The 26626-nt window shown below is 45.6% G+C and overlaps 1 protein-coding gene across 5 annotated transcripts in view; it reads left to right on the top strand.

The window, feature by feature from the left end:
• The window catches only part of LOC135504682 (DDB1- and CUL4-associated factor 1-like), a 30966-nt gene that overhangs the window by 894 nt on the left and 3446 nt on the right, over nt 1-26626 (top strand). For 3 of the 5 annotated variants that reach the window (XM_064923464.1, XM_064923461.1, XM_064923463.1), the window contains exons 2-24: nt 826-946; nt 1145-1221; nt 1338-1411; nt 1511-1624; nt 1748-1885; nt 2079-2693; nt 2860-2961; nt 3054-3212; nt 3367-3546; nt 3707-3916; nt 4121-4290; nt 4472-4599; nt 11111-11346; nt 11438-12504; nt 14000-14198; nt 14290-14372; nt 14798-14882; nt 15395-15628; nt 15879-15972; nt 17706-17810; nt 18099-18172; nt 18322-18417; nt 18612-18837. In XM_064923464.1, coding sequence (XP_064779536.1) covers nt 834-946; nt 1145-1221; nt 1338-1411; nt 1511-1624; nt 1748-1885; nt 2079-2693; nt 2860-2961; nt 3054-3212; nt 3367-3546; nt 3707-3916; nt 4121-4290; nt 4472-4599; nt 11111-11346; nt 11438-12504; nt 14000-14198; nt 14290-14372; nt 14798-14882; nt 15395-15628; nt 15879-15972; nt 17706-17810; nt 18099-18172; nt 18322-18417; nt 18612-18837 — 4579 coding nt within the window. In that variant the 5' untranslated portion in view covers nt 826-833. Of the gene's footprint in view, nt 1-34; nt 187-825; nt 947-1144; nt 1222-1337; nt 1412-1510; nt 1625-1747; nt 1947-2078; nt 2694-2859; nt 2962-3053; nt 3213-3366; nt 3547-3706; nt 3917-4120; nt 4291-4471; nt 4600-11110; nt 11347-11437; nt 12505-13999; nt 14199-14289; nt 14373-14797; nt 14883-15394; nt 15629-15878; nt 15973-17705; nt 17811-18098; nt 18173-18321; nt 18418-18611; nt 18838-26626 lie in introns of those variants that run through there. The other 2 variants (XM_064923462.1, XM_064923465.1) reach the window with 2 other exon arrangements.

Raw genomic sequence — 26626 nt, 5'->3', positions numbered from 1 at the left:
AGTTTACATTTTAAATGGTACGGTTAGGGACGTCCCAAGGATTCCTGATAGTACGGACCCAATTTAATCGCAGTTTACGTAATACGAGCATGAAGGAAAAGTCGTTTGTGTTAGTTATATTTTTTTATTAGAATTATTAATTTTAGCACCTCGCGGATGGACCGGAGTTGTACAGGACCAACATAGGTACACGTAAACGTTTTCAGAATTGACATTTTTACAATAATCGATTGATGGTGGTGACTCAGTTGTTGCAAGCAAATCCCGCGACCAGTCACCAAAACTATACTCCGTCTCGATAAAGAGAACTAGTAACTAGCTAACATTAATTATAAAGGGCAGGCTAGCTAGTAGCTACTGCACAATAGCGAATGTTATCGGATGTTTTCTAGCAGAGCCATAAACATGGCTATGGTTTCTAGCGTCATGCTCAAGGCCATGACCAAATCACCTGTTGCCTGTCCCAAGAACCTGTATAGTTGGATCGGTTCTGAACTGGAGCCAAAATAAAGGTCAATTTTGTGGCACTGTTTGCAACTGGAGAGGAAGTCATGGTTTGTGAGCATAGATGTATCATGCATTAATTATATTTTATTTGAGGAGTAGGCCAAATCAGTAAGCTAGTGTTAGTGATTATATACTAAAAATGCTGTGTTGGTGCATGCAAGAGGGGGGAGTAGGGAATCAATCTAGCTCATATCAACATTTTAAATGACAGGCGACTCTCTCCTTTTGCATGCACCAATGCAGTTTTTATTTTTTTGCACATTCTCTCTAGACCCCAAGTAAATATTAGTTGATGACATGATTTGTTCTGTGTGTCAGGCCAGACTATGGCGTCGGCATCTGCTAGTGTGGATTCCAAGGCAGAGCTGACCTCTCTGCTGGAGCAGTGGGAGAGGGAGCAGCAGGCCAGCACACCGGACCTGGTCAACATCCTGACTAAGTGAGTGTCTGAGTAATACAGGAGGATAATGGTTGGTAACACCAGTGGATGTTCTGGGAAGTAACATCACTGAATAGTTTCACCTTATTTATTTATGCCACATATTACTTGATGAAGTGTTTTTTTTAAGTCTCTGAACATTAAGGAATATGTGGTTGTCTGTTTTTGAGTATATCATGGGTTTACTTTTCCCCTCAGGATTTCAGAGCTGGTGGAGAGGGAGACTGAGGAATATCACAAAGCTGATCCGGATCCTTTTGATGACAGGCACCCTGGTAAGATGATGTATTTATGTTGTATGTAGTCATAACTATAGTATTAGCTATAGCAACAGTGATAGTTGTTGACCTTCTGTAGGTTTTTCTAATTCTCCCAACCCCTTGCCACTTAGGGAGAGCGGATCCAGAATGCGTCTTGGGTCAGCTGCTAAAGATCCTGTTCAAAAATGATGACTTCATGAATGCTGTAAGACCTGAACTTTTTTAGTATTCTTTTTTCCCTCCACACATTTACAGAATGGTATTTGTTCAAATTTGAATGATTTTAACTCCTGTCTTTTTCTAGCTCGTTAATAGCTATGTGATGACCAGTAGAGAGCTCACCCTCAACACTGCAGCTTGTCGCCTGCTGCAGAATATCATGCCTGGGTTGGAGACTGCTGTGGTCTTTCAGGAGAAGGTAGGCTGTAACCTAAGTCTGCGGAGATGCACTTGAACATGTTTGTATATTTAGTCAGCTATAATATGCAACTGATTCAAATATTCATTAATCATGATGTCTCTGTTTGTGTGTACATGACAGGAGGGCATAGTGGAGAGGCTTTTTAAATGGGCCCAGGAGGCGGAGCAGCCCCTGAGGATCTATGCTACAGGCCTGTTGGCTGGAGCAATGGAGAACCAGGACATCGCTGCCAACTACAGGGAGGAGAACTCTGTCGTGGTCAGTGGCAACATCCTACTACTACCTGAGAAGGTTTATCAACATCAACATAAGATCTTGTGTAAATACGGTAATGTGGGTTCAATTGAATTTAGCCCTGTCACCACAAGTGGGTGTCAATCACCAGTATCTGTGAATGATGCTATATGTCAGTATCTGTGAATGATGCTTAGATGCATCCTTCTCTCTTTAGGTGCCCCTGATGTTGCAGCGGCTACGCGAGCTGCAGGCCAAGGACACTGAAAACCGGAAGGTGTTTAAACGGCCCAGTCCCAGGAAGAGCCTGGGGGAACCTCTCCTTCCTCTGGATGAGGAAACGGTCGACGGGGGCTTTGAGGACAACCCTTTCCCCCCGGGGAATGAAGGCATTGAGAGGAATGAGAAGGGATCAGATGAGGACCGAGTGGAGATCCACAGCCACGAGTCTTACAGTGAGATCTCCTTCCACCTCAACTACCTTAACCACACCCACAAGACCAGTAGCTGCGCTAACTCCGCTGTCAAAGGACTGATGAAGCCTGTGTCTGCCCCGCCGCCTCTGTCCCACCGGGACTTCCCCGACGGCAGGGAGGAGGGCAGCACTCATCTCAAGAGGAGAACAGAGAGGGAGAATGGACGGAAGGTGAAACAGAAACTGAATTTCTCCCTGCCAGACCCGGAGAGGAACTTCAGCGAGCTGTCCAACAGCAGCTGGTCTGAGATGAGCCCCTGGGTGATTGGGAACAACTATCACCTTTACCCTCTGACCCCAGAGATGGAGCAGAGGCTCATCCTACAGTACCTCACCCCTCTGGGAGAGTACCAGGAGGTTAGTGTCTGCTACATAAACCTACCAGCAGATGCCAGTCTTATCAAACTCCTTTATAAGAGCTAGTGCTATAGTCGTTGAAGACAATATGCCATAAATGACCGGTAGACAGACGAGTAGTTCTCTGTATAGATTTTTTATTTCTCTGTATTCATTTGCCTTTCAGCTTCTGGCTGTCTTCATGCAGATGGGAGCCTGTGAGCTGCTCATCCATTACATGGACCTGAAGCAGACCAACGATGTACAGCTCACCTTTGAGGCTCTCAAGGTAACATTTCTACAACTGACCTATAATGCATCTCAATTGTTTAAAGAGGAGCATCCCAGCCTTATCCTTAGATTCTCATTTGCTACCTGTAGTACCTTGCCTCCCTGCTCCTGCATAAGAAGTTTGCCGCCCAGTTTGTGGTCCATGGAGGGGTTCAGAAGCTTCTGGAGATCCCCAAGCCTTCCATGGCCGCCACAGGGGTGTCTCTGTGCCTCTACTACCTGGCCTACAACCAGGATGCCATGGAGAGGGTAGGACAAACACACACTGCATAAAGGTCAACTGTTGATAAAAGTTGTGACCTGTGGTACATGGGTGTAACATTATTTACTTCCTTGTAAATGTGTAAGTCAATACAAACATGCGTTCATGTGTCCCCATTAAATGTGTCTTTGTTACCCCTAGGTGTGTATGCTGCCCCACTCTATCCTGTCTGACGTGGTGAGCTACAGTCTGTGGCTGTTGGAGTGTTCTCACGCCTCGGGCTGCTGCCACGCCACCATGTTCTTCTCCATCTCTTTCTCCTTCCGAGCAGTGCTGGAACTCTTCGACAGGCAGGACGGCCTCCGGCGCATGGTCAACCTGGTAGGAGGACCTGTGTGGTTTAGTCATGCTTCTGTTACATCCAGTTGTATCCTAGTGAAATACCAAGTGCTTTTCACTGTCTCCAGAGCAGTTCTCTGAACATTCTCTGTGTTGGAGTGTGTATTAGACTGCTGTTTATTTTGTATCCTACGGTCTCCAGATCAGCACATTGGAGATCCTGAACCCTGAGGACCAGGGTGCCCTGCTGAGTGATGACCAGATCTTCTCCAGCAGGCAGACGGCCAAGCACACCTGCATGGCCCTGCGCAGGTACTCCGAGGCCCATCTGGCCATCAAGGTGGAGCAGGTCAAGCAGTCCCTGCAGCGGACTGAAGGGGGTGCTCCCATTCACCCACAGCCTTACTACAAGGTAGGAGGAACATGCTGTTCCATGTGTGTTGGGATATGGTGATTGAAATTATCTTGGGTCCTCTTTCAATTAATGAAATTTAATTTCAATTAACTTCCTCAATTGAAATGGATTTGACCTCCATCCCCCCGGAACCCATCATCACAGATTAACTTTGGTGATGGTTTTCCTTCAGTGATGCCTCATTCTCTTTATGTTCCCCAGGCATGTAGTTACACCCACGAGCAGGTGGTGGAGATGATGGAGTTCCTGATTGAGTACGGCCCAGTCAGGCTGTACTGGGAGCCTGCAGAAGTTTTCCATAAGCTCTCCTGTGTGCAGCTTCTCCTGCAGCTCATCTCCATTGCCTGTGACTGGAGGACCTACTACGGCAGGTAAGGACAGAAAATAAACGCATGCTTCCTTCTGATGAGAAGTATGGACTTATTTATCAACTCCATCTGCTCTATATTAAAATTACACCTCTGTTCATTATGGAGAACATTTCTCACAAATTCAAGTGAACACAAAGTTGTACCCTGTGACTATTTCACCCTGTGTTGTTTTGTCCCCTAGGAGTGACACAGTGCGTTATGCCCTGGACATACTGAGCATCCTGACGGTGGTCCCTAAGACCCAGCTGCTGATGTCGGAGTCTGTGGCCGTGCTGGATGGGGAGGGGGGCAACGCCATCTCCACCGTGGGTATGTTACACTGCCCTGCCTTGTCATTAAAGTTGCTCGATATTGGCAAAAGGTCACATCTGTTTGTGGGAAGGAGCCACAAGAGGAGAGGGACAACAACCGAATAAACTGTAAAAACACACGTCACATGCGGCTAATTAGCATTTCAAAATATTTAATGCGATGTGAATATTGCACATGTCAATGTACAGTGTACGAAACATTAGGAACACCTTTCTTATATTTAGTTGCACCCCCTATTGCCTTCAGAACAGCCTCACTTCGTCGGGGCAAGCACATACAAGGTGTCAAGCTTTCTGCAGGGATGCTGGCCCATGTTGAACCCAATGCTTCACACAGTTGTCAAGTTGGCTGGATGTCCATTGGGTGGTACACTTGATACACGTAGGAAACTGAGTGTGAAAAAACCCAGCAGCATTGCAGTTCTTGACACAGTTGCCTGGCACCTGCTACCATAACCTGTTCAGACACTTAAATCTTTTGTCTTGCCCATTCACCCTCTGATGGTCACACATACACAATTCATGTCTCAATTGTCTAACCTGTCTCCTCCCCTTCATCTACACCAGTGGTTGCCAAACTTTTTATAGTCCCGTACCCTTTCAAACATTCAACCTCCAGCTGTGTACCCCCTCTAGCACCAGGGTCAGTGCACTCTCAAATGTTATTTTTTTTGCCATCATTGTAAGCCTGCCACACACGTGGGAAGTGACAGAGCTCTTATAGCACCAGGGCACAGAATAATTTAAATTCATAATTTTGCTCTTTATTTAGCCATCTTACATATAAAACCTTATTTGTTCTTCAAATATGGTGAATAACTCACCACAGGTTGGGAAGGTTGTGCTTGAAAGGATGCACATAACTCTGCAATGTTGGGTTGTATTGGAGAGAGTGTCTTAAATCATTTTCCACACAGTCTGTGCCTGTATTTAGTTTTCATGCTCGTGAGGGCTGAGAATCCACTCTCACATAGTTGCAAAGGGTATCATTGTCTTAGCAGCAAGATTTCAATCACCATATCCCAACACACATGGAACAGCATGTGCTCCTGAGCGCAGCCCTATCCAGAAATCTGGCAGTGGAATCTGATTTCAATTCAAATCAAATCAAATTTTATGTCACATACACATGGTTAGCAGATGTTAATGCGAGTGTAGCGAAATGCTTGTGCTTCTAGTTCCGACAATGCAGTAATAACCAACAAGTAATCTAACTAACAATTCCAAAACTACTGTCTTATACACAAGTGTAAGGGGATAAAGAATATGTACATAAAGATATATGAATGAGTGATGGTACAGAGCAGCATAGGCAAGATACAGTAGATGGTATCGAGGACAGTATATACATATGAGATGAGTATGTAAACAAAGTGGCATAGTTAAAGTGGCTAGTGATACATGTATTACATAAGGATGCAGTAGATGATATAGAGTACAGTATATACGTATACATATGAGAACATGTAAACATTATATTAGGTAGCATTGTTTAAAGTGGCTAGTGATATATTTTACATTTCCCATCAATTCCCATTATTAAAGTGGCTGGAGTTGAGTCAGTGTGTTGGCAGCAGCCACTCAATGTTAGTTGTTGCTGTTTAACAGTCTGATGGCCTTGAGATAGAAGCTGTTTTTCAGTCTCTCGGTCCCAGCTTTGATGCACCTGTACTGACCTCGCCTTCTGGATGATAGCGGGGTGAACAGGTAGTGGCTCGGGTGGTTGTTGTCCTTGATGATCTTTATGGTCTTCCTGTAACATCGGGTGGTGTAGGTGTCCTGGAGGGCAGGTAGTTTGCCCCCGGTGATGCGTTGTGCAGACCTCACTACCCTCTGGAGAGCCTTACGGTTGTGGGCGGAGCAGTTGCCGTACCAGGCGGTGATACAGCCCGCCAGGATGCTCTCGATTGTGCATCTGTAGAAGTTTGTGAGTGCTTTCTTCAGCCTCCTGAGGTTGAAGAGGCGCTGCTGCGCCTTCTTCACGATGCTGTCTGTGTGAGTGGACCAGTTCAGTTTGTCTGTGATTTGTATTCAGAGGAACTTAAAACTTACTACCCTCTCCGCTACTGTTCCATCGATGTGGATAGGGGGGTGTTCCCTCTGCTGTTTCCTGAAGTCCACAATCATCTCCTTAGTTTTGTTGACGTTGAGTGTGAGGTTATTTTCCTGACACCACACTCCGAGGGCCCTCACCTCCTCCCTGTAGGCCGTCTCATCGTTGTTGGTAATCAAGCCTACTACTGTTGTGTCGTCCGCAAACTTGATGATTGAGTTGGAGGCGTGCGTGGCCACGCAGTCGTGGGTGAACAAGGAGGACAGGAGAGGGCTCAGAACGCACCCTTGTGGGGCCCCAGTGTTGAGGATCAGCGGGGTGGATATGTTGTTGCCTACCCTCACCACCTGGGGGCGGCCCGTCAGGAAGTCCAGTACCCAGTTGCACAGGACGGGGTCGAGACCCAGCTTGATGACGAGCTCGGAGGGTACTATGGTGTTAAATGCCGAGCTGTAGTCTATGAACAGCATTCTCACATAGGTATTCCTCTTTTCCAGATGGGTTAGGGCAGTGTGGTTGAGATTGCGTTGTCTGTGGACCTATTTGGGCGGTAAGCAAATTGGAGTGGGTCTAGGGTGTCAGGTAGGGTGGAGGTGATATGGTCCTTGACTAGTCTCTCAAAGCACTTCATGATGACGGAAGTGAGTGCTATGGGGCGGTAGTCGTTTAGCTCAGTTACCTTAGCTTTCTTGGGAACAGGAACAATGGTGGCCCTCTTGAAGCATGTGGGAACAGCAGACTGGGATAGGGATTGATTGAATATGTCCGTAAACACACCAGCCAGCTGGTCTGCGCATGCTCTGAGGGCGCGGCTGGGGATGCCGTCTGGGCCTGCAGCCTTGCGAGGGTTAACACGTTTAAATGTTTTACTCACCTCGGCTGCAGTGAAGGAGAGTCCACATGTTTTCATTGCAGGCCGTGTCAGTGGCACTGTATTGTCCTCAAAGCGGGCAAAAAAGTTATTTAGTCTGCCTGGGAGCAAGACATCCTGGTCCGTGACTGGGCTGGTTCTCTTTTTGTAGTCCGTGATTGACTGTAGACCCTGCCACATACCTCTTGTGTCTGAGCCGTTGAATTGAGATTCTACTTTGCCTCTATACTGACGCTTAGCTTGTTTGATAGCCTTGCGGAGGGAATAGCTGCACTGTTTGTATTCGGTCATGTTACCAGTCACCTTGCCCAGATTTAAAAGCAGTGGTTCGCGTTTTCAGTTTCACGCATATGCTGCCAGCAATCCACGGTTTCTGGTTTGGGAATGTTTTAATCATTGCTATGGGAACGACATCTTCAACGCACCTTCTAATGAACTCGCACACCGAATCAGCGTATTCGTCAATGTTGTTGTCTGACGCAATACGAAACATATCCCAGTCCACGTGATGGAAGCAGTCTTGGAGTGTGGAATCAGCTTGGTCGGACCAGCATTGGACAGACCTCAGCGTGCGAGCTTCTTGTTTTAGTTTCTGTCTGTAGGCAGGGATCAGCAAAATGGAGTCGTGGTCAGCTTTTCCGAAAGGAGGGTGGGGCAGGGCCTTATATGCGTCGCAGAAGTTAGAATAACAATGATCCAAGGTTTTGCCAGCCCTGGTTGCGCAATCGATATGCTGATACAATTTAGGGAGTCTTGTTTTCAGATTAAATCAAATCAAAATCAAATCACATTTATTTATGTAGCCCTTCGTACATCAGCTGATATCTTAAAGTGCTGTACAGAAACCCAGCCTAAAACCCCAAACAGCAAGCAATGCAGGTGTAGAAGCACGGTAGCTAGGAAAAACTTCCTAGAAAGGCCAAAACCTAGGAAGAAACCTAGAGAGGAACCAGGCTATGTGGGGTGGCCAGTCCTCTTCTGGCTGTGCGGGGTGGAGATTATAACAGAACATGGCCAAGATGTTAAAATGTTCATAAATGACCAGCATGGTCGAATAATAAGGCAGAACAGTTGAAACAACTGGAGCAGCAGCACGGCCAGGTGGACTGGGGACAGCAAGGAGTCATCATGTCAGGTAGTCCTGGGGCATGGTCCTAGGGCTCAGGTCCTCCGAGAGAGAGAAAGAAGAAGAGAATTAGAGAACGCACACTTAGATTCACACAGGACACCGAATAGGACAGGAGAAGTACACCAGATATAACAAACTGACCCTAGCCCCCGACACATAAACTACTGCAGCATAAATACTGGAGGCTGAGACCGGAGGGGTCAGGAGACACTGTGGCCCCATCCGAGGACACCCCCGGACAGGGCCAAACAGGAAGGATATAACCCCACCCACTTTGCCAAAGCACAGCCCCACACCACTAGAGGGACATCTTCAACCACCAACTTACCATCCTGAGACAAGGCTGAGTATAGCCCACAAAGATCTCCGCCATGGCACAACACAAGGGGGGGGCGCCAACCCAGACAGGATGACCACATCAGTGAATCAACCCACTCAGGTGACGCACCCCTTCCAGGGACGGCATGAGAGAGCCCCAAGTAAGCCAGTGACTCAGCCCCTGTAATAGGGTTAGAGGCAGAGAATCCCAGTGGAAAGAGGGGAACCGGCCAGGCAGAGACAGCAAGGGCGGTTCGTTGCTCCAGAGCCTTTCCGTTCACCTTCCCACACCTGGGCCAGACTACACTCAATCATATGACCCACTGAAGAGATGAGTCTTCAGTAAAGACTTAAAGGTTGAGACCGAGTTTGCGTCTCTGACATGGGTAGGCAGACCGTTCCATAAAAATGGAGCTCTATAGGAGAAAGCCCTGCCTCCAGCTGTTTGCTTAGAAATTCTAGGGACAATTAGGAGGCCTGCGTCTTGTGACCGTAGCGTACGTGTCTGTATGTACGGCAGGACCAAATCAGAGAGCTAGGTAGAAGCAAGCCCATGTAATGCTTTGTAGGTTAGCAGTAAAACCTTGAAATCAGCCCTTGCTTTGACAGGAAGCCAGTGTAGAGAGGCTAGCAGCACTGGAGTAATATGATCAAAGTTTTTGGTTCTAGTCAGGATTCTAGCAGCCGTATTTAGCACCAACTGAAGTTTATTTAGTGCTTTATCCGGGTAGCCGGAAAGTAGAGCATTGCAGTAGCCTAACCTAGAAGTGACAAAAGCATGGATTCATTTTTCTGCATCATTTTTGGACAGAAAGTTTCTGATTTTTGCAATGTTACGTAGATGGAAAAAAGCTGTCCTTGAAATGGTCTTGATATGTTCTTCAAAAGAGAGATCAGGGTCCAGAGTAACGCCGAGGTCCTTCAGTTTTATTTGAGACGACTGTACAACCATTAAGATTAATTGTCAGATTCAACAGAAGATCTCTTTGTTTCTTGGGACCTAGAACAAGCATCTCTGTTTTTTTCCAAGATTAGCCTTGTTAAAATCCCTAGTTACTATGAATGCAGCCTCATGATGCAGCCTTCAATTTTCAAAGAAGATGCTTGTTGCAATTTCGATGAGGCTCACTTGTTCAGATATTGGTAAGTGGACTGGAGGCAGGGCATGAAAGGGATAACGAATCCAGTTGTTTGTGTTGTCCGTTTCGGGAAATTACCTGCGTAATTGAGCACCCAGCTCACTCAGGTGCTTTGGTATATCACATTTTACATTGTCTGTAAGTTTGAGTTCATTTACACACAAAAATCATACAATGATGGGAAGACCTGTGTGTTGTCATTGTTAATGCAGACAGAGAAGAGATCCAACTTCTTCTTAATTATAGCCTCAATTTTGTCCCGCATATTGAATATAGTTGCGGAGAGTCCCTGTAATCCTAGCTTCAGGTCATTCAGGCGAGAATAAATATCACCTAGATTGGCCAGTCGTGTCATGCAAGTGGTCAGACAAGTGTTAATTATGGTCAGTAAAGAGAACTTTAAGCTCGTCTCTCAATTTAAAAAAACATGTCAATACTTTGCCCCTTGATAACCAGCGCACTTCTGTATGTTGTAAAAGCTTTACATGGTCGCTGCCCATATTGCACAATGCAGAAAATACAAGAGAGTTCAGGGGCCTTGCTTTTATAAAGTTAAACATTTTCACTGAAGTGTCCAAAAAATCTTTCAAGCTGTCAGGCATTCCCTTGGCAGCAAGAGCCTCGGTGGATGCTGCAGTGTACCCAAGTGGCGTCGGGAGAAACTGCTTGCACGACGCGCGTTACCACTCCACTATGTCTCCCTGTCACGGCTGTGATTTGCATTTATATTTGGTGTTCCCCATGACGGCATTGCGCGTACCACTTGTTTGGGAATAGCCGATCTACACTGATTTTGAAGGGGATTTAACAAGTGACATTAAGGGATCATAATGTTTACCTGATCAGTCTGTCATGAAAGGAGTAGGTGTTCCTTATTTGTTTCTGTACACTCTGTGTATAGCCCACCTGCCATGGCTTTCTATTTACACAACCCCATATATCCAGTAGACCAGCACTCTTGGCTTTGCGTTCTAATCTTAATGTTCTGTTGTTCCTCAGGTATGGGTGTAGTCCTGGTGGTGGCAGAGGGAGAGGTGTTTGTGAACGATGCCGAGATTCAGAAGTCTGCTCTGCAGGTGGTCATCAACTGTGTGTGCGCTCCAGATAAACGCATGTCCGGCATCGGCAAGTTCATCTCTGGCACACCCCTCAGACGTCTACCCCAGACCACCAAGAACAGCGAGAGCGTGCTCACCAAGATGTGGAATGTGGTGCAGTCCAACAACGGGATCAAGGTGAAAATATTTATTTCAGAAATAATCAGAGCTCTTACGCTTGAATGTTTTTGGGCTCTACTGGTCTCATAGTTCTGCCATCTCCCTGTAGGTACTGCTGTCCCTGCTGACGGTGAAGATGCCCATCACAGATGCGGATCAGATTCGGACCCTGGCCTGTAAGGCCCTGGTGGGTCTGTCCCGCTCCAGCTCAGTCAGACAGATTATCAGCAAGCTGCCTCTCTTCAGCAGTGGACACATCCAGCAGCTCATGAAGGAGCCCGTGCTCCAGGACAAACGCAGCGAACACGTCAAGTTCTGCAAGTTTGCGGCAGAGCTAATCAAGCGGGTGTCTGGTAAACCCCTCATGATCGGGACGGATGTCTCCCTGGCCTGGCTGCAGAGGGCAAACGTGGTGGCCCAGTCCAGAATATCCTTTCCTGAGAAGGAGCTACTGCTGTTGATCCGGAACCACCTGGTGGTCAAGGGTCTGCATGACACTGCCACCACACTCACCAAGGAGGCCGACCTCCCCATGGCCATCCTCCCCCACCCATCTTCCTCAGCTTTGCTTCCTGTCATTGTTCCCCCTGCTTCTCCTGCCCCTGCCCTCCCCCGGACCCCTCGGCTGGCCAATGGGGTCACAGCACGGTTGGTGAGCCACAGCTCTCATCCGTCCGTGCCGTTGTCAGTTCACCCCCAGCCTCGTCCCTCGACGTCGCAACTCCTCATGTTACCTCCGGCCGCCCCTTCCCTGTTGACCCCTCACCAAAGCAACGGCTCTCCCCTTATTGGGCGGATCGTGTTCATGCGAGAGCGCCCGTCGCCGTGCCCCGTGCCTGCCATCTGTAAGAAGCCGCGGGTGCTGAGGCAGAAGTCAGACTACGGTGCCTTCAGCCAGAGTCCAGCCATGAAGAAACAGCTGGACAGACACCTGCCCTCTCCTCCCGCCCTGGACAGCATCATCACAGAGTACCTGAGGGAGCAGCATGCGCGCTGCAAGAACCCAGTTACCACCTGCCCCCCCTTCTCCCTCTTCACCCCCCACCAGTGCCCTGAGCCCAAGCAGAGGCGCCAGGCCCCAACCAACTTCACCTCCCGACACACACGCAGGGTTGTCTACCCAAAATACGGAGGGGTGGATGGCGGCTGCTTCGACCGACACCTCATCTTTAGCAGGTATGATTTCTTCCTACTACACTGGGGACTTGGCACAAAGTCCTTGAGTAACCGACGTGAAATGGCTAGCTAGTTAGCGGGGTGCGCGCTAATAGCGTTTCAATCGGTGATGTCACTTGATCTGAGACCTTGAAGTAGTTATTCCCCTTGCTCTGCAAGGGCTGCGGCTTTTGTGGCGTGACGGGTAACGATGCTTTGAGGGTGGCTGTTGTCGACGTGTGCAGTGGGTCCCTGGTTCGAGCCCAGGTAGGGACAGAAGCTACACTGTTACACTTGCCTTTCAGGCTGAGGTGGAACAAACAAACTTCTCACTGTCAACTATGTTTATTTTCAGAAAACTTAACCTGTGTAAATATTTGTATGAACATAACAAGATTCAACAACTGAGACATGTGACAACATCCACAGACATGTGACGAACAGAAATGGAATAATGTGTCCCTGAACAAGGGGGGGGTGTCAAAATCAAAAGTAACAGTCAGTATCTGGTATGGCCAGCAGCTGCATTAAGTACTGCAGTGCATCTCCTCCTCATGGACTGCACCAGATTTGCCAGTTCTTGCTGTGAGATGTTACCCCACTCTTCCACCAAGTCACCTGCAAGTTCCCGGACATGAGGGAGGAGGCTTTCTTCCCTGAAACGCAGATCGTTGCAATTGCCTGCAATGACAACAAAGCTCAGTCCAATGATGTTGTGACACACCACCCAAGACCATGACGGACCCTCCACCTACAAATCGATCCCGCTCCAGAGTACAGGCCTCGGTGTAACGCTCATTCCTTTGACGATAAACACGGATCCGACCATCACCTCTGGTGAGACAAAACCGCGACTCGTCAGTGATAAGCACTTTTTGCCAGTCCTGTCTGGTCCATCGACGGTGGGTTTGTACCCATAGGCAACATTGTTGCCGGTGATGTCTGGTGAGGACCTGCCTTGCAACCGGCTGGATTGAGGGCTTGAAGGCCTCTCTCAGCCTATTGCGGACAGTCTGAGCACTGATGGAGGGATTGTGCGTTCCTGGTGTTACTCGGGCAGTTGTTGTTGCCATCCTGTACCTGTTCTGCAGGTGTGATGTTCGGATGTACCGATCCTGTGCAGGTGTTGTTACAAGTGGTCTGCCACTGCGAGGGCGATCAGCTGTCCTGTCTCCCTGTAGCGCTCTCTTAGGCGTCTCACAATACGGACATTGCAATTTATTGCCCTGGCCACATCTGCGGTCTTGGGCATCTTTCTTTTGATGTTTTTCATTCAGTTGAAAGGCCTCTTAGGACACTAAGTTTTTATAACTGTGACCTTAATTGCCTACTGTCGATAAGCTGCATCCTGTAGCTGTTCCACGGGTGCATGTTCATTAATTGTTTATGGTTCATTGAACAAGCATGGGAGACTGTGTTTAAAACCAATGAAGATCTTTGAAAGACAGGGTCCTGATACAGGGGCGTGTCTTTTTTTGCTGAGTTTTGTATTTATTTATTTATTTTTTCCCCCCAGGTTCCGACCCATCTCTGTGTTCAGGGAAGCAGACGAGGATGAGAGTGGGTTCATGTGTTGTGCCTTCTCTGCCCGTGAGCGGTTCCTGATGCTGGGGACGTGTACGGGCCAGCTCAAACTCTACAATGTGTTCACAGGCCAGGAGGAGGCCAGCTATAGCTGCCACAGCTCTGCCATCACACACCTAGAACCATCACGGGTCAGTGAGGCACATTTACAAATCGACCTATCTTGTGGGTATCTAAAACATAGTATTTAATTAAACCTTTATTCTTGTCTTTTGTCATCAGGATGGCTCTCTGTTGTTGACGTCAGCATCATGGAGTTATCCTCTGTCTGCACTGTGGGGCATGAAGTCAGTGTTCATCATGAAGTAAGTGTGACTCACATAAGACTAACCTTGGGCCCAGTCAATACAGTTGGTTATTGCTTTCCATGGGGATGACTGCTCTACCGTTCCATTTCTATGGTTCATTCTACTGGTTCTGTGTCCTCAGAGCAGGGAGCTGCAGAAAGGGGCTGACAGGTTCTTTAATTATGCACACTAACTGAACTGCCTTAGGGCTGGAATCTTCACTTCATAGAACACAGACAGTGTAGTGGGGCCACAGTTTAACAGAAGCAACATTGGGGATTTTGTGATTTTAGCTAGAACATCGGTCCCTCATTGCTTAACCAAAATGGCTTTTTCAATATGAACTGAAGTCAGAGGTTTTAAGGATTAATTTATATATATATATATTTATTTATTTATTTATTTATTTATTTATTTATTTCTATTTGCCTTTTTCTTTCCAGGCATTCCTTCTTAGATGACCATTATGTGGAGTTCAGTAAACTTTCACAAGACCGAGTCATTGGCACAAAGGAACACATAGCTCACGTAAGTTTTGTTTCTCAACATCTAAAGGTGAAACTGAACAACCATGTTTATATACACTGAATATACCGAACATTAGGAACACCTTCCTAATATTGAGTTGCACCTCCCCTGGTTGACTGCAATGCTTCCCACAGTTGTCAAGTAGCCAATTTGTCTGTGCTTTGGGTGGGGGACCATTCTTGATTCACACGGGAAATGGTTCAGTGTGGAAAAACCTAGCAGCGTTGCAGTTCTTGACACAAACTGATGGGCCTGGCATCTACTACCATACACTGTTCAACGGCACTTAAATCATGTCTTGCCCATTCACCCTCTGAATGGCATACACATAATTAATGTCTCAAGGCTTAAAAATCCTTCTTGAACCCATCTCCTCCCCTTCGTTAAAGTGGATTTAACAAGTGACATCAACAAGGCATCATAGCTTTCACCTGGTCAGTCTGTCATGGAAAGAGCATGTTTTCTATACTCTGTGTATTATCTGAAATCATGTCATCGTCTTTGGGTCTCAGATCTACGACATCCAGACAGGGCAGAAGACCCTCACCCTCCACTACCCGGACCTGTCCAACAACTACAAGAGGAACTGTGCAACCTTTAACCCCACCGACGACCTGGTGCTGAACGACGGCGTGCTGTGGGATGTGCGCTCAGCTCAGGCCATCCACAAGTTCGACAAGTTCAACATGAACATCAGTGGAGTGTTCCACCCCAACGGCCTGGAGCTCATTGTCAACACTGAGATTGTATCCTTTACTCACTTACTATACAATAGTAATACTACATTTTTAAAGAGTATTCCCAATGCTCAGTTGTCGGTACTTCGCCAGTTGGTCAGATGTTATCAAGCCTCAAAAGTGGCCTCGTTTCAAGATTAGTTTGTCATCTGTTGTGTAGATCCAGTAAAATACCCCAACACCAAATGAATTGGAAAAAATAGTCATTACATTATAGTGAAAGTGATGTAACATTGTGATCTCTTAATGAGTGTGTCAGTGGGACCTGCGGACCTTCCACCTGCTCCACACAGTGCCAGCTCTGGACCAGTGCAGGATCGTCTTCAACAACAACGGCACGGTCATCTACGGAGGTGAGGACTGAACTCACTGCATGATGAGAAATACAGTACTGTATCCTGTGTTAGCGAGATTAATCCAATTTCACCTGCTGAACAGCTAGCACTTTATAGATGTGTGTAAAAAGGTGAGTGCTTGGGGGTTGTGTATTTCTGAAGTGTTGGAGGCGCATGTAGAGGTGTGTGTTTGAAGCCACACTGCCCCACTGAACCATATGGCCAGGAGGCTGTGCCCTGAGCTGGCAGAGGAGAGCACCAGCTGGTTCACACCACCTCACAGCCAGAGCCACAGGGAGGCCATGATGGATCCACCCACATCCATATCTCTTGAATGTCTCCGTAGCCTGAGCCATGTGGAGGCCAAGATGTAGCCAACCACAGCAGTGGTACTCGAGCAGCAGTATCACTCGTCTCATACAATCTCTTTATCCACCCATGCGTACATCCATGCAGTTTGTACGTATGCAACTTGTGTTATTTTGTGATCACGGATCCTCGTATTGCCAAAATTCATTACATTTTCCCCAAATTTAGTTGTATATCTGTCTTTTTTTGGTAATCTTTTCACATCTCACTTTTTTTAATAGAACATTAAAAAATATATATTGTAATTGGGGGGGGGGTATACCCGTTTTAATCGAAGTTTTAGCAGTTGATGTTAACTCTTCAATAACACTGATTCCAATGCAAATCAGGTGGAGAAAAATGGGTTTATTCAAAGAGGACAAATCATAGATGTTATGCTGAGAGGTAGATGTTCATTCTCCCTTGTCCTCAGTGACTCTCTCCTCAGTGATTCTCAACACAGAGCAAATGGAGAGGATGTAGTTTTTTTACCCAACCCTAGCCTGTGGTTGACCAATTGGAATTCCTTGCAATTAAACTGGGACAATGGCCAAATAAGTATCCTATTTCAGGCTTAATGTATAGACAAATTCCTCCCATGTCTCCCTTTTAAAGAAAAAACACTTTCCTTTGATCGTTAGTACTCTATTGACCTTCAGTCCTCTTGACCTTTCGTCCTCTGCTTTGTGTATTTATCTTTAAAATATTCTTACAGAAGTGAGCATAAGATGGAGACTATGTGATTCTTGAGTTTGCGAAACGAATGGCCTCGATTGATGCAAATGAACATGATCTCATTCTGCTAGGTAGGCGTAGGCTTTTTTGTCTAACATTTCATGGAGTGTTTTTGGGGGGAAATCCTTCACATCTTCAAAGTGTAGACTAGATATGTGAACGCACTGCACACAACACGCACAGACATTCCTGTGCCGTTTCCAAAAGTTGCTGGAAAATACAAATCACGGATGCATTTTATTATGATGGACTTGGGCATATTAATGTATTTTCTAATTGGTTCAATACATTTAGTTGCTTTCCTACTACGTTTAATACATTCTGGAACATTGTTGAATTCCGTTCTGTCCAGATTCTGTGAGACCCTCTGTGTTTTCCTCAATGTGGCCCTATGGTACTAGAATTGAGCAATGCCTATTTTCAAGCAGCATTTTTCAATTCTTTCATTGGAATTCCCATTCACTTTTTTTGCTTTGACTGAATATAAATGGAATTGACCCCAACCCTGTTACCTAGGGCCATGTGGATGCCATGAAGGCTCTGCCCACACACGCACCCACACCACTCTGTTTAGTAGCCAGAACCATGGGTCCATGTCAATCGGTCTGGCCAGATTTGCTCTAGTTGTGTCGTGTACAGGAAACGTAACCCTAATGTTGTTTTTCCAGCGATGCTACAGGCAGATAATGAGGACGATCTATTGGAAATGCAGATGAAGACTCCCTTTGGCTCCTCCTTCAGGACGTTCAACGCCACTGACTACAAACCCATTGGTAAGACTGCTCGAAGACACACTGTCACAACAGTCCCTAGGCCTTGCATTTATCAGAAGTAGCCTTACCTATTTTAAATTGCAACCCAGGCATGACTCAATAGTGGCTCCTGTCCTGACCCACCATCTGGGAAACACTAGTTTTGTAAAACTACAGCTTCATGCGTTGGAAATGGAGTCGGATTAGCTTTTTTCAAATTGACTTTTTACAAAATAGTTTATTCTTCCTGTATCAACTCCTTTCAATATTGTGAAGTCATATGAGAGGTTTATTATTTCCCCCCCCCAGCCACCATCGACGTGAAGAGGAATATATTTGACCTCTGCACGGATACTAAGGACTGCTACCTGGCTGTGATCGAGGTCCATCTTCTGTCATCTGTTAGATTACTCGATAAAGCTGAATCACATACCCCACTTTGTTCAGTCAGATATTGAGTTTAGTGGTGGTGGGGCTTAGTACTATTGAGACATACAACTGTTGTCAGACCTTCTGTGTGTTTCCCCTCCAGAACCAAGACTCGGTCAACACAGACACGGTGTGCAGACTGTACGAGGTGGGACGCCAGAGACTGGCTGAGGAGGAGGAGGAGGATGAGGAAGATCAGGTAAAGGACCCAACGTACCCCTTCACAAAGCGCCCCCTCTTGTGTTATGTTGGTTGATAATCCATCAAATAACCAATTGCTAACATTGGCATTGATTTGGTTGGTTGTGCCAGATTTTCTTTTTATTGCAAGTAATCCAGCCTAAATATCGAAATATAAGATCTGGCTGTTCTGGAACACTTGTCCCCAATCAGGAGGATGACGATCAAGAGGATGACGATGATGATGAAGATGACTCTGACGACGACATCGACACAGATCCACTGGTTGCCGAGCTGGAAAATGAAAATGGAGGAGAGGACGAGGAAGATGGGAACAATGAATTCTCTCCCTCTGACGATGAAGAGGTAGCTCGTCTGCTTGAGGGGGATGATGACGATGACTCGGATGAGGAAGATGGGGACCTTGCCCTGGATAACAGTGAGTAACAGTTGTGTCAGTGTATCCCTCAGCCACGCACTCATCTAGGTACAGCATTGGATGAAGGACCGGGCAGGGTTGAAGTTTGTGGTAACATTGAACTTTAACCTTCTGCCATAAGGGCTAGGATACATAATGTTTTTTTAATAATGACATAAAACAGGGGCATTCCACTCTTACCCTATGAGGTCTGGAGCTTGCTGGTTCTCTGTTCTGCTTGATAATTAATTGCACCCACCTGGTGTGCCAGGTTTAAATCAGTCTGTGATTAGAGGGGAACAATGAAAAAACGCCAGTAGAAGTAACTTCGAAGGTCAAGAGTTGAGTTTAAGAGCCATAGAGTCATAGTCATTTATGTTATTAATAGATTGCAACTTTATTGTTCATCCAGGATGGAAATGTTCCTTTGGCTTTACCGTACGAAGAGGATTGCCAAAAAATTCACATCGTACACATGAAACCAGTCAGTCATGCATACACAAAAACAGTTTTTTTTGAGGTGGGGGGTTAAAAAGGGGTGTAGGTGGTGGGCGTGGTCATGGGACTCAAACAGTATAGCAAAATCAATGGGGGCCCCATGCCATTCTAAAAATACTTCTAAATGCATAATTATTTTGAATTTTAGAATCTCCCTGACTGCCTAGCTTTTATTTTATTTATTTTTTTAGAATGGCATGGGCCCCCATTGATTTTGCTATACTGTTTGAGTCCCATGACCATGCCCACCACCTACACCCCTTTTTAACCCACCCCTCCCCTAAAAAAAAGCTGTTTTTGTGTATGCATGACTGACTGGTTTCATGTGTACGATGTGAATTTTTTGGTGACCAGATTACTGACAGTCATGGGTCACGACCGCAGTAAAATTCCATGTGACCATTGAGTCATGGTAATCTCCTTTATGAACCCTGGACATGCTTTGGTAGTACCCAACTTGTGAACTACCATCAGGTCCTAATGGCCTGGTACTCAAGGCTCTATTGTTCCTCCATCAGGTCCTAACGACCTGGTACTCAGGGCTCTATGGTCCCTCTAACCACTCTGACAACAATGCAAATGCAATCAAAAATCACATCAAACACTTATCGTCAAAACAGTAGGTCTATCACACTTTTAAATATCAACTCACTGTAATGATCAATTTGAAGAGTGAGGTTCAAAAGCAGGTTGAAACCGTGTTAAACATGGTTGTGTATGTTGTTTCAAAGCCTAATACAATGAAATGGACAGTGCTTTCTAAGGTGACGATTAATTCAAATAACCCTTACACATATTAGAGCTTATGCATAGGCTTATGAGCCCAAGCCAATATAACTGAATTAAAATTATGATTTTGCCATTACACAATACATGTCCTACCGCACATTACGCATGGCAGAAAAACATAAAACAAAACTGATTTTAGCCTTTGAGTATGGACTGTATTATTATGCATACTTGATGGACTGGTTACCTTATGCGACACTCCAAAATGCAGATCCATGAGTGGGAGAGAATGAATAGGCCTAGGCGATGATGTTGTTTCATTGGTTACCATTACAAAATTGGATTTTGAAAAGCCTAGTAATAGGGATTTAAAATCTATATATTTAAATGTTTTCTATTTCATTAATTGGGTGACCTTAAGCAATACAGAAGATTTCCCTACCGTGTGTTTCCATCTTCTCCGCTCCCTCCTTTTATTTCTTTCTCAAGTGCGAAGACGTGCTGTCAACAGTTTTAGTGAAACATGTTTTGTGAAAACATGTTACTATCGATGTTCCTGAACAGATTTCACTTGGTTTCCCAAATTAAGTTACTGGATAGCTGCAGGAACAAGTTTGGCGAGCTCATGGCATACAGTTTGGGGCAGAATATCACCTGTCGGGCAGCGAGAGCATGCTCCTCAATGTTTGATGCATGGAGTGAAATAAGTGTTCTTGTATTTATTTCTCAGCTGCTCATATGGACCGGCGGGAATATTTGCGGCCTCCATTCGCTATTCGAGTGCATACAGATAACATGTATTTTTGCCCCTGTTCCTGTCCATTTGCGCCATTCTAAATCAAATGTCCATACTAGTAAAGTTTAGATTAAATTGAGAGTAGTCTGATGGGTGAAAATATAATCACTTGATGAGAGAACATCTGTGCAGCCTGAGGCAAGGAACAGTGCAAGCTTTTTTTTGCTACTTTCTCAAATCATCAATGTTGCATCATGCAGCCCCATATGTTTTGATTTCTGACATTCTGTGTTCATCAAACTGTTTCAAATAATCACGTTTACGCTCAACATAATGCCTTCGGTAAGTATAAAGACCCCTTGACTTTTTCCACATTTTGTTAGGTTACAGCCTTGTTCCAGGCAGTCATTGTAAATAAGAATTTGTTCTTAACTGACGTGCCTAGTTAAATTTAAGTAAATATTTAGTTTTTTCCCCCTGAATCTACAGTGGGGCAAAAAAGTATTTAGTCAGCCACCAATTGTGCATGTTCTCCCACTTAAAAAGATGAGAGGCCTGCAATTTTCATCATAGGTACCCTTCAACTATGACAGACAAAATGAGAAAAAAAAATCCAGAAAATCACATTGTAGGATTTTTAATTAATTGATTTGCAAATAATGGTGGAAAATAAGTATTTGGTCACCTACAAACAAGCAAGATTTCTGGCTCCCACAGACCTGTAACTTCTTCTTTAAGAGGCTCCTCTGTCCTCCACTCGTTACCTGTATTAATGGCACCTGTTTGAACTTGTTATCAGTATAAAAGACACCTGTCCACAACCTCAAACAGTCACACTCCAAACTCTACTATGGCCAAGACCAAAGAGCTGTCAAAGGACACCAGAAACAAAATTGTAGACCTGCACCAGGCTGGGAAGACTGACTCTGCAATAGGTAAGCAGCTTGGTTTGAAGGAATCAACTGTGGGAGCAATTATTAGGAAATTGAAGACATACAAGACCACTGGTAATCTCCCTCGATCCTGGGCACCACGCAAGATCTCACCCTGTGGGGTCAAAATGATCACAAGAACGGTGAGCAAAAATCCCAGAACCACACGGGGGGACCTAGTGAATGACCTGCAGAGAGCTGGGACCAAAGTAACAAAGCCTGCCATCAGTAACACACTATGCTGCCAGGGACTCAAATCCTGCAATGCCAGACGTGTCCCCCTGCTTAAGCCAGTACATGTCCAGGCCCGTCTGAAGTTTGCCAGAGAGCATTTGGATGATCCAGAAGAAGATGGGGAGAATGTCATATGGTCAGATGAAACCAAAATATAACTTTTTGGTAAAAACTCAACTTGTCGTGTTTGGAGGACAAAGAATGCCGAGTTGCATCCCAAGAACACCATACCTACTGTGAAGCATGGGGGTGGAAACATCATGTTTTGGGGCTGTTTTTCTGCAAAGGGACCAGGACGACTGATCCGTGTAAAGGAAAGAATGAATGGGCTCATGTATCGTGAGATTTTGAGTGAACCTCCTTCCATCAGCAAGGGCTTTGAAGATGAAACGTGGCTGGGTCTTTCAGCATGACAATGACCCCAAGCACATCGCCCGGGCAACGAAGGAGTGGCTTCGTAAGAAGCATTTCAAGGTCCTGGAGTGGCCTAGCCAGTCTCCAGATCTCAACCCCATAGAAAATCTTTGGAGGGAGTTGAAAGTCCGTATTGCCCAGCCACAGCCCCAAAACATCACTGCTCTAGAGGAGATCTGCATGGAGGAATGGGCCAAAATACCAGCAACCGTGTGTGAAGACTTACAGAAAACGTTTGACCTCTGTCATTGCCAACAAAGGGTATATAAAAAAGTATTGAGAAACTTTTGTTATTGACCAAATACTTATTTTCCACCATAATTTGCAAATACATTCATAAAAAATCCTACAATGTGATTTTCTGGATTTGTTTTCTTCTCATTTTGTCTGTCATAGTTGAAGTGTACCTATGATGCAAATTACAGGCCTCTCATCTTTTTAAGTGGCAGAACATGCACAATTGGTGGCTGACTAAATACTTTTTTGCCCCACTGTATATACAATACCCCATAATGTCAAAGCAAAAACGTTTTTTTAGACATTTTTTGCATATATTAAAAATAAAAACACCTTTTAATTTAACCAGGTAGGCTAGTTGAGAACAAGTTCTCATTTACAACTGCGACCGTGCCAAGATAAAACACAGCAGTTCGACACATACAACAACACAGTTACACATGGAATAAATAAACTAACATACATACAGTCAATAATACAGTATAAAAAATACCTCATTTGCACTCACTGTATATAGTTAAGGCAATGGGCTATGGTGGCAAAGGAATTACAATCTAGCAATTAGACACTGAAATGTAGTGTTACTAGGGTGCAAAGGAGCAAGATAAATAAATATAGTATTTGGATGAGGTAGTTGGATGGGCTGTTTACACATGGGCTATGTGCAGTGATCTGTGAGCTGCTCTGACAGCTGGTGCTTAAAGCTAGTGAAGAAGATATGGGTCTCCAGCTTCAGTGATTTTTGCAGTTCATTCCACTCACTGGCAGCAGAGAACTGGTAGGAAAGGCTGCCAAAGGAAGAATTGGCTTTGGGGGTGACGAGTGAGATATACCTGCTGGAGCACGTGCTGCGGGTGGGTGCTGCTATGGTGACCTGTGAGCTGAGATAAGGTGGGGCTTTACCTAGCAGAGACTTGTAGATGACCTGGAGCCAGTGGGTTTGGCGACGAGTATGAAGCAAGGGCCAACCAACGAGAGTGTACAGGTCGCAGTGGTGGGTAATATATGGGGCTTTGGTGACAAAACAGATGGCACTGTGAGACTGTATCCAATTTGAGTAGAGTGTTGGAGGCTATTTTACAGATTACATCGCTGAAGTCGAGGATCGGTAGGATGGTCGGTTTTACGAGGGTATGTTTGGCAGCATGAGTGAAGGATGCTTTGTTGCGAAATAGGAAGTAGAGTCTAGATTTAATTTTGGATGGGAGATGCTTAATGTGAGTCTGGAAGGAGAGTTTACAGTCTAGCCAGACACCTAGGTATTTGTAGTTGTCCATGTATTCTAAGTCAGAACCGTCTAGGGTAGTAATGGTGGATGGGTGGGCAGGGTGCGGGCAGTGATCGGTTGAAGAGCATGCATTTAGATTTACTTGCATTTTAAGAGCAATTGGAGGCCACGGAAGGAGAGTTGTCGGCCCGAGAATTTAACCCTGTGGCACCGCCATAGAGACTGCAAGAGGTCCGGACAACATGCCTTCTGATTTGACACACTGAGCTCTATCAGAGAAGTAGTTGGTGAACCAGGCGAGGCAATCATTTGAGAAACCAAGGCTGTTGAGTCTGCCAATAAGAATGTGGGGATTGACAGAGTCGAAAGCCTTAGCCAGGTCGATGAATACGGCTGCACAGTAATGTCTCTTATCGATGGCGGTTATGATATCGTTTAGAACCTTGAGCGTGGCTGAGGTGCATCCATGACCAGCTCTGAAACCAGATTGCATAGCGGAGAAGGTACGATGTGATTCAAAATGGTTGGTAATCTGTTTGATGACTTGGCTTTCGAAGACCTTAGGAAGGCAGGGTAGGATAGATGTATGTAGCAATTTGGGTGTATGTAGTGTCTCCCCCTGGGTGTATGTAGTGTCTCCCACTTTGAATAGGGGGATGACCGCGGCAGCTTTCCAATGTATGGGAATCTCAGACGATACGAAAGAGAGGTTGAGCAGGCTAGTTAGTAATAGGGGTTGCAACAATTTCAGCAGATAATTTTAAAAGAGAGGGTCTAGATTGTCTATCCCAGCTGATTTTGTAGGGGTCCAGATTTTTCAGTTCTTTAAGAACATCAGCTATTTGGGTGAAGGAGAAATGGGGGAGGCTTGGGTGAATTGCTGTGGGGAGTGCAGTGCTGTTGACCGGGGTAGGGGTAGCCAGGTGGAAAGCATGGCCAGCCGTAGAAAAATGCTGATTGAAATTCTCAATTATAGTGGATTTATCGGTGGTGACAGTGTTTCTTAGCCTCAGTTTAGTTGGCAGCTGGGAGGAGGTGCTCTTATTCTCCATTGACTTTACGGCGTTCCAGAACTTTTTTGAGTTTGTGCTAAAGGATGTAAATTTGTTCTTGAAAAGGCTAGCCTTAGCTTTCCTAACTGCCTGTGTTTATTTGTTCCTGACATCCCTGAAAAGTTGCATATCACGGGGGCTATTCGATGCTAATGCAGAATGCCACAGAATGTCTTTGTGCTGGTCAAGGGCAGTCGGGTCTGGAGAGAACCAAGGGCTATATCTGTTCCTGGGTCTACATTTTTTGAGAGGGGCATGCTTATTTAAGATGGTGAGGAAGGCACTTTAAAAGAACGACAAGGCATCCCCTACTGACGGGAAGAGTTCTGTATCCTCCCAGGATACCCGGGCCAGGTCGATTTAAGAAGGCCTGCTCGCTGAAGTGTTTTAGGGAGTGTTTGATAGTGATGAGCGCTGACCTGTTACGGATGCAGGGAATGAGATCTTGGTTGCTGAGATCTTGATTGAAAACAGCAACTTGGAAGGCAAGTTGGTTAGGATGATATCTATGAGGGTGTCTTTGTTTACGGATTTGGGGTTGTACCTGTTGGGTTCATTTATCATTTGTGTGAGATTGAGGGCATCAAATTTAGATTGTAGGATGGCCGGGGTGTTAAGCATGTCCCAGTTTAGGCCACCTAGCAGCACTAACTCTGAAGACATGGGGGGGCAATCAGTTCACATATGGTGTCCAGGGCACAGCTGGGGGCAGAGGGTGGTCTATAGCAAGTGGCTACGGTGAGAGACTTATTTTTGGAAAGGTGAATTTTTAGAAGTAGAAGCTCAAATTGTTTGGGTATAGACTTGGATAGTAAGACAGAACTCTGCAGGCTATCTTTGCAGTAGATTGCAGCACCTTCCCCTTTGGCAGTTCAATCTTGTCGGAAAATGTTATAGTTAGGGATGGAAATTTCAGGGTTTTTGCGGGTCTTCCTGAGCCAGGATTCAGACACGGCTAGCACATCCAGGTTGGCAGAGTGTGCTAGGGCATTGAATAAAACAAACTTAGGGGAGAGGCTTCGAATGTTAACATGCATGAAACCAAGGATTTTATGGTTACAGAAGTCAGCAAATGATAGTGCCTGGGGAATGGGAGTGGAGCTAGGTACTGCAGTGCCTGGATTAACCTCCACATCACCAGAGTAGGATAAGGGTACGGCTAAAGGCTAAAATAACTGGTTGTCTAGTACGTTCAGAACAGACAGTAAAAGGAGCAGTTTTCTGGGCACGGTAGAATAGATTCAAGGCATAATGTACAGACAAAGGTATGGTAGGATGTGAATACAGTGGGGGTAAACCTGTGCATAGAGTGACGATGAAAGAGCTATTGTTCCTACAAATATCATTTAAACCAGATGACATCACCGCATGTGTGGGAGGTGGAACTAAAGTGTTAAATAAGTCGTTTTGAGCAGGACTAGAGGCTCTACAGTGAAATAAGGCAATAAATACTAACCAAAACAGCAATGGACAAGGCATATTGACGTTAGCGAGAGGCATGTGAAGCTGAGTCATCATAGGAGTCCAGTGAGTGGCTTCAAAGATGTGGCCCCTTCAAAGATGTTCGAAAGGGTTCAAGTCCAGGCTCTGGCTGGGCCACTCTAGAACATTCAGAGACTTGTCCCGAAGCCATTCCTGCATTGTCTTGGCTGTGTGCTTAGGGTTTTTGTCCTGTTGGAAGGTGAACCTTCGCCCCAGTCTGAGGTCCTGAGCACTCTAGAGCAAGTTTTCATCAAAGATCTCTTTTTAC

The sequence above is a fragment of the Oncorhynchus masou genome, chromosome 18 (assembly GCF_036934945.1).
Source record: "Oncorhynchus masou masou isolate Uvic2021 chromosome 18, UVic_Omas_1.1, whole genome shotgun sequence".
NCBI lineage: Eukaryota > Metazoa > Chordata > Actinopteri > Salmoniformes > Salmonidae > Oncorhynchus > Oncorhynchus masou.
Note: the sequence above shows the minus strand (reverse complement) of the source record. Positions and strands in the feature narration are given on the sequence as shown.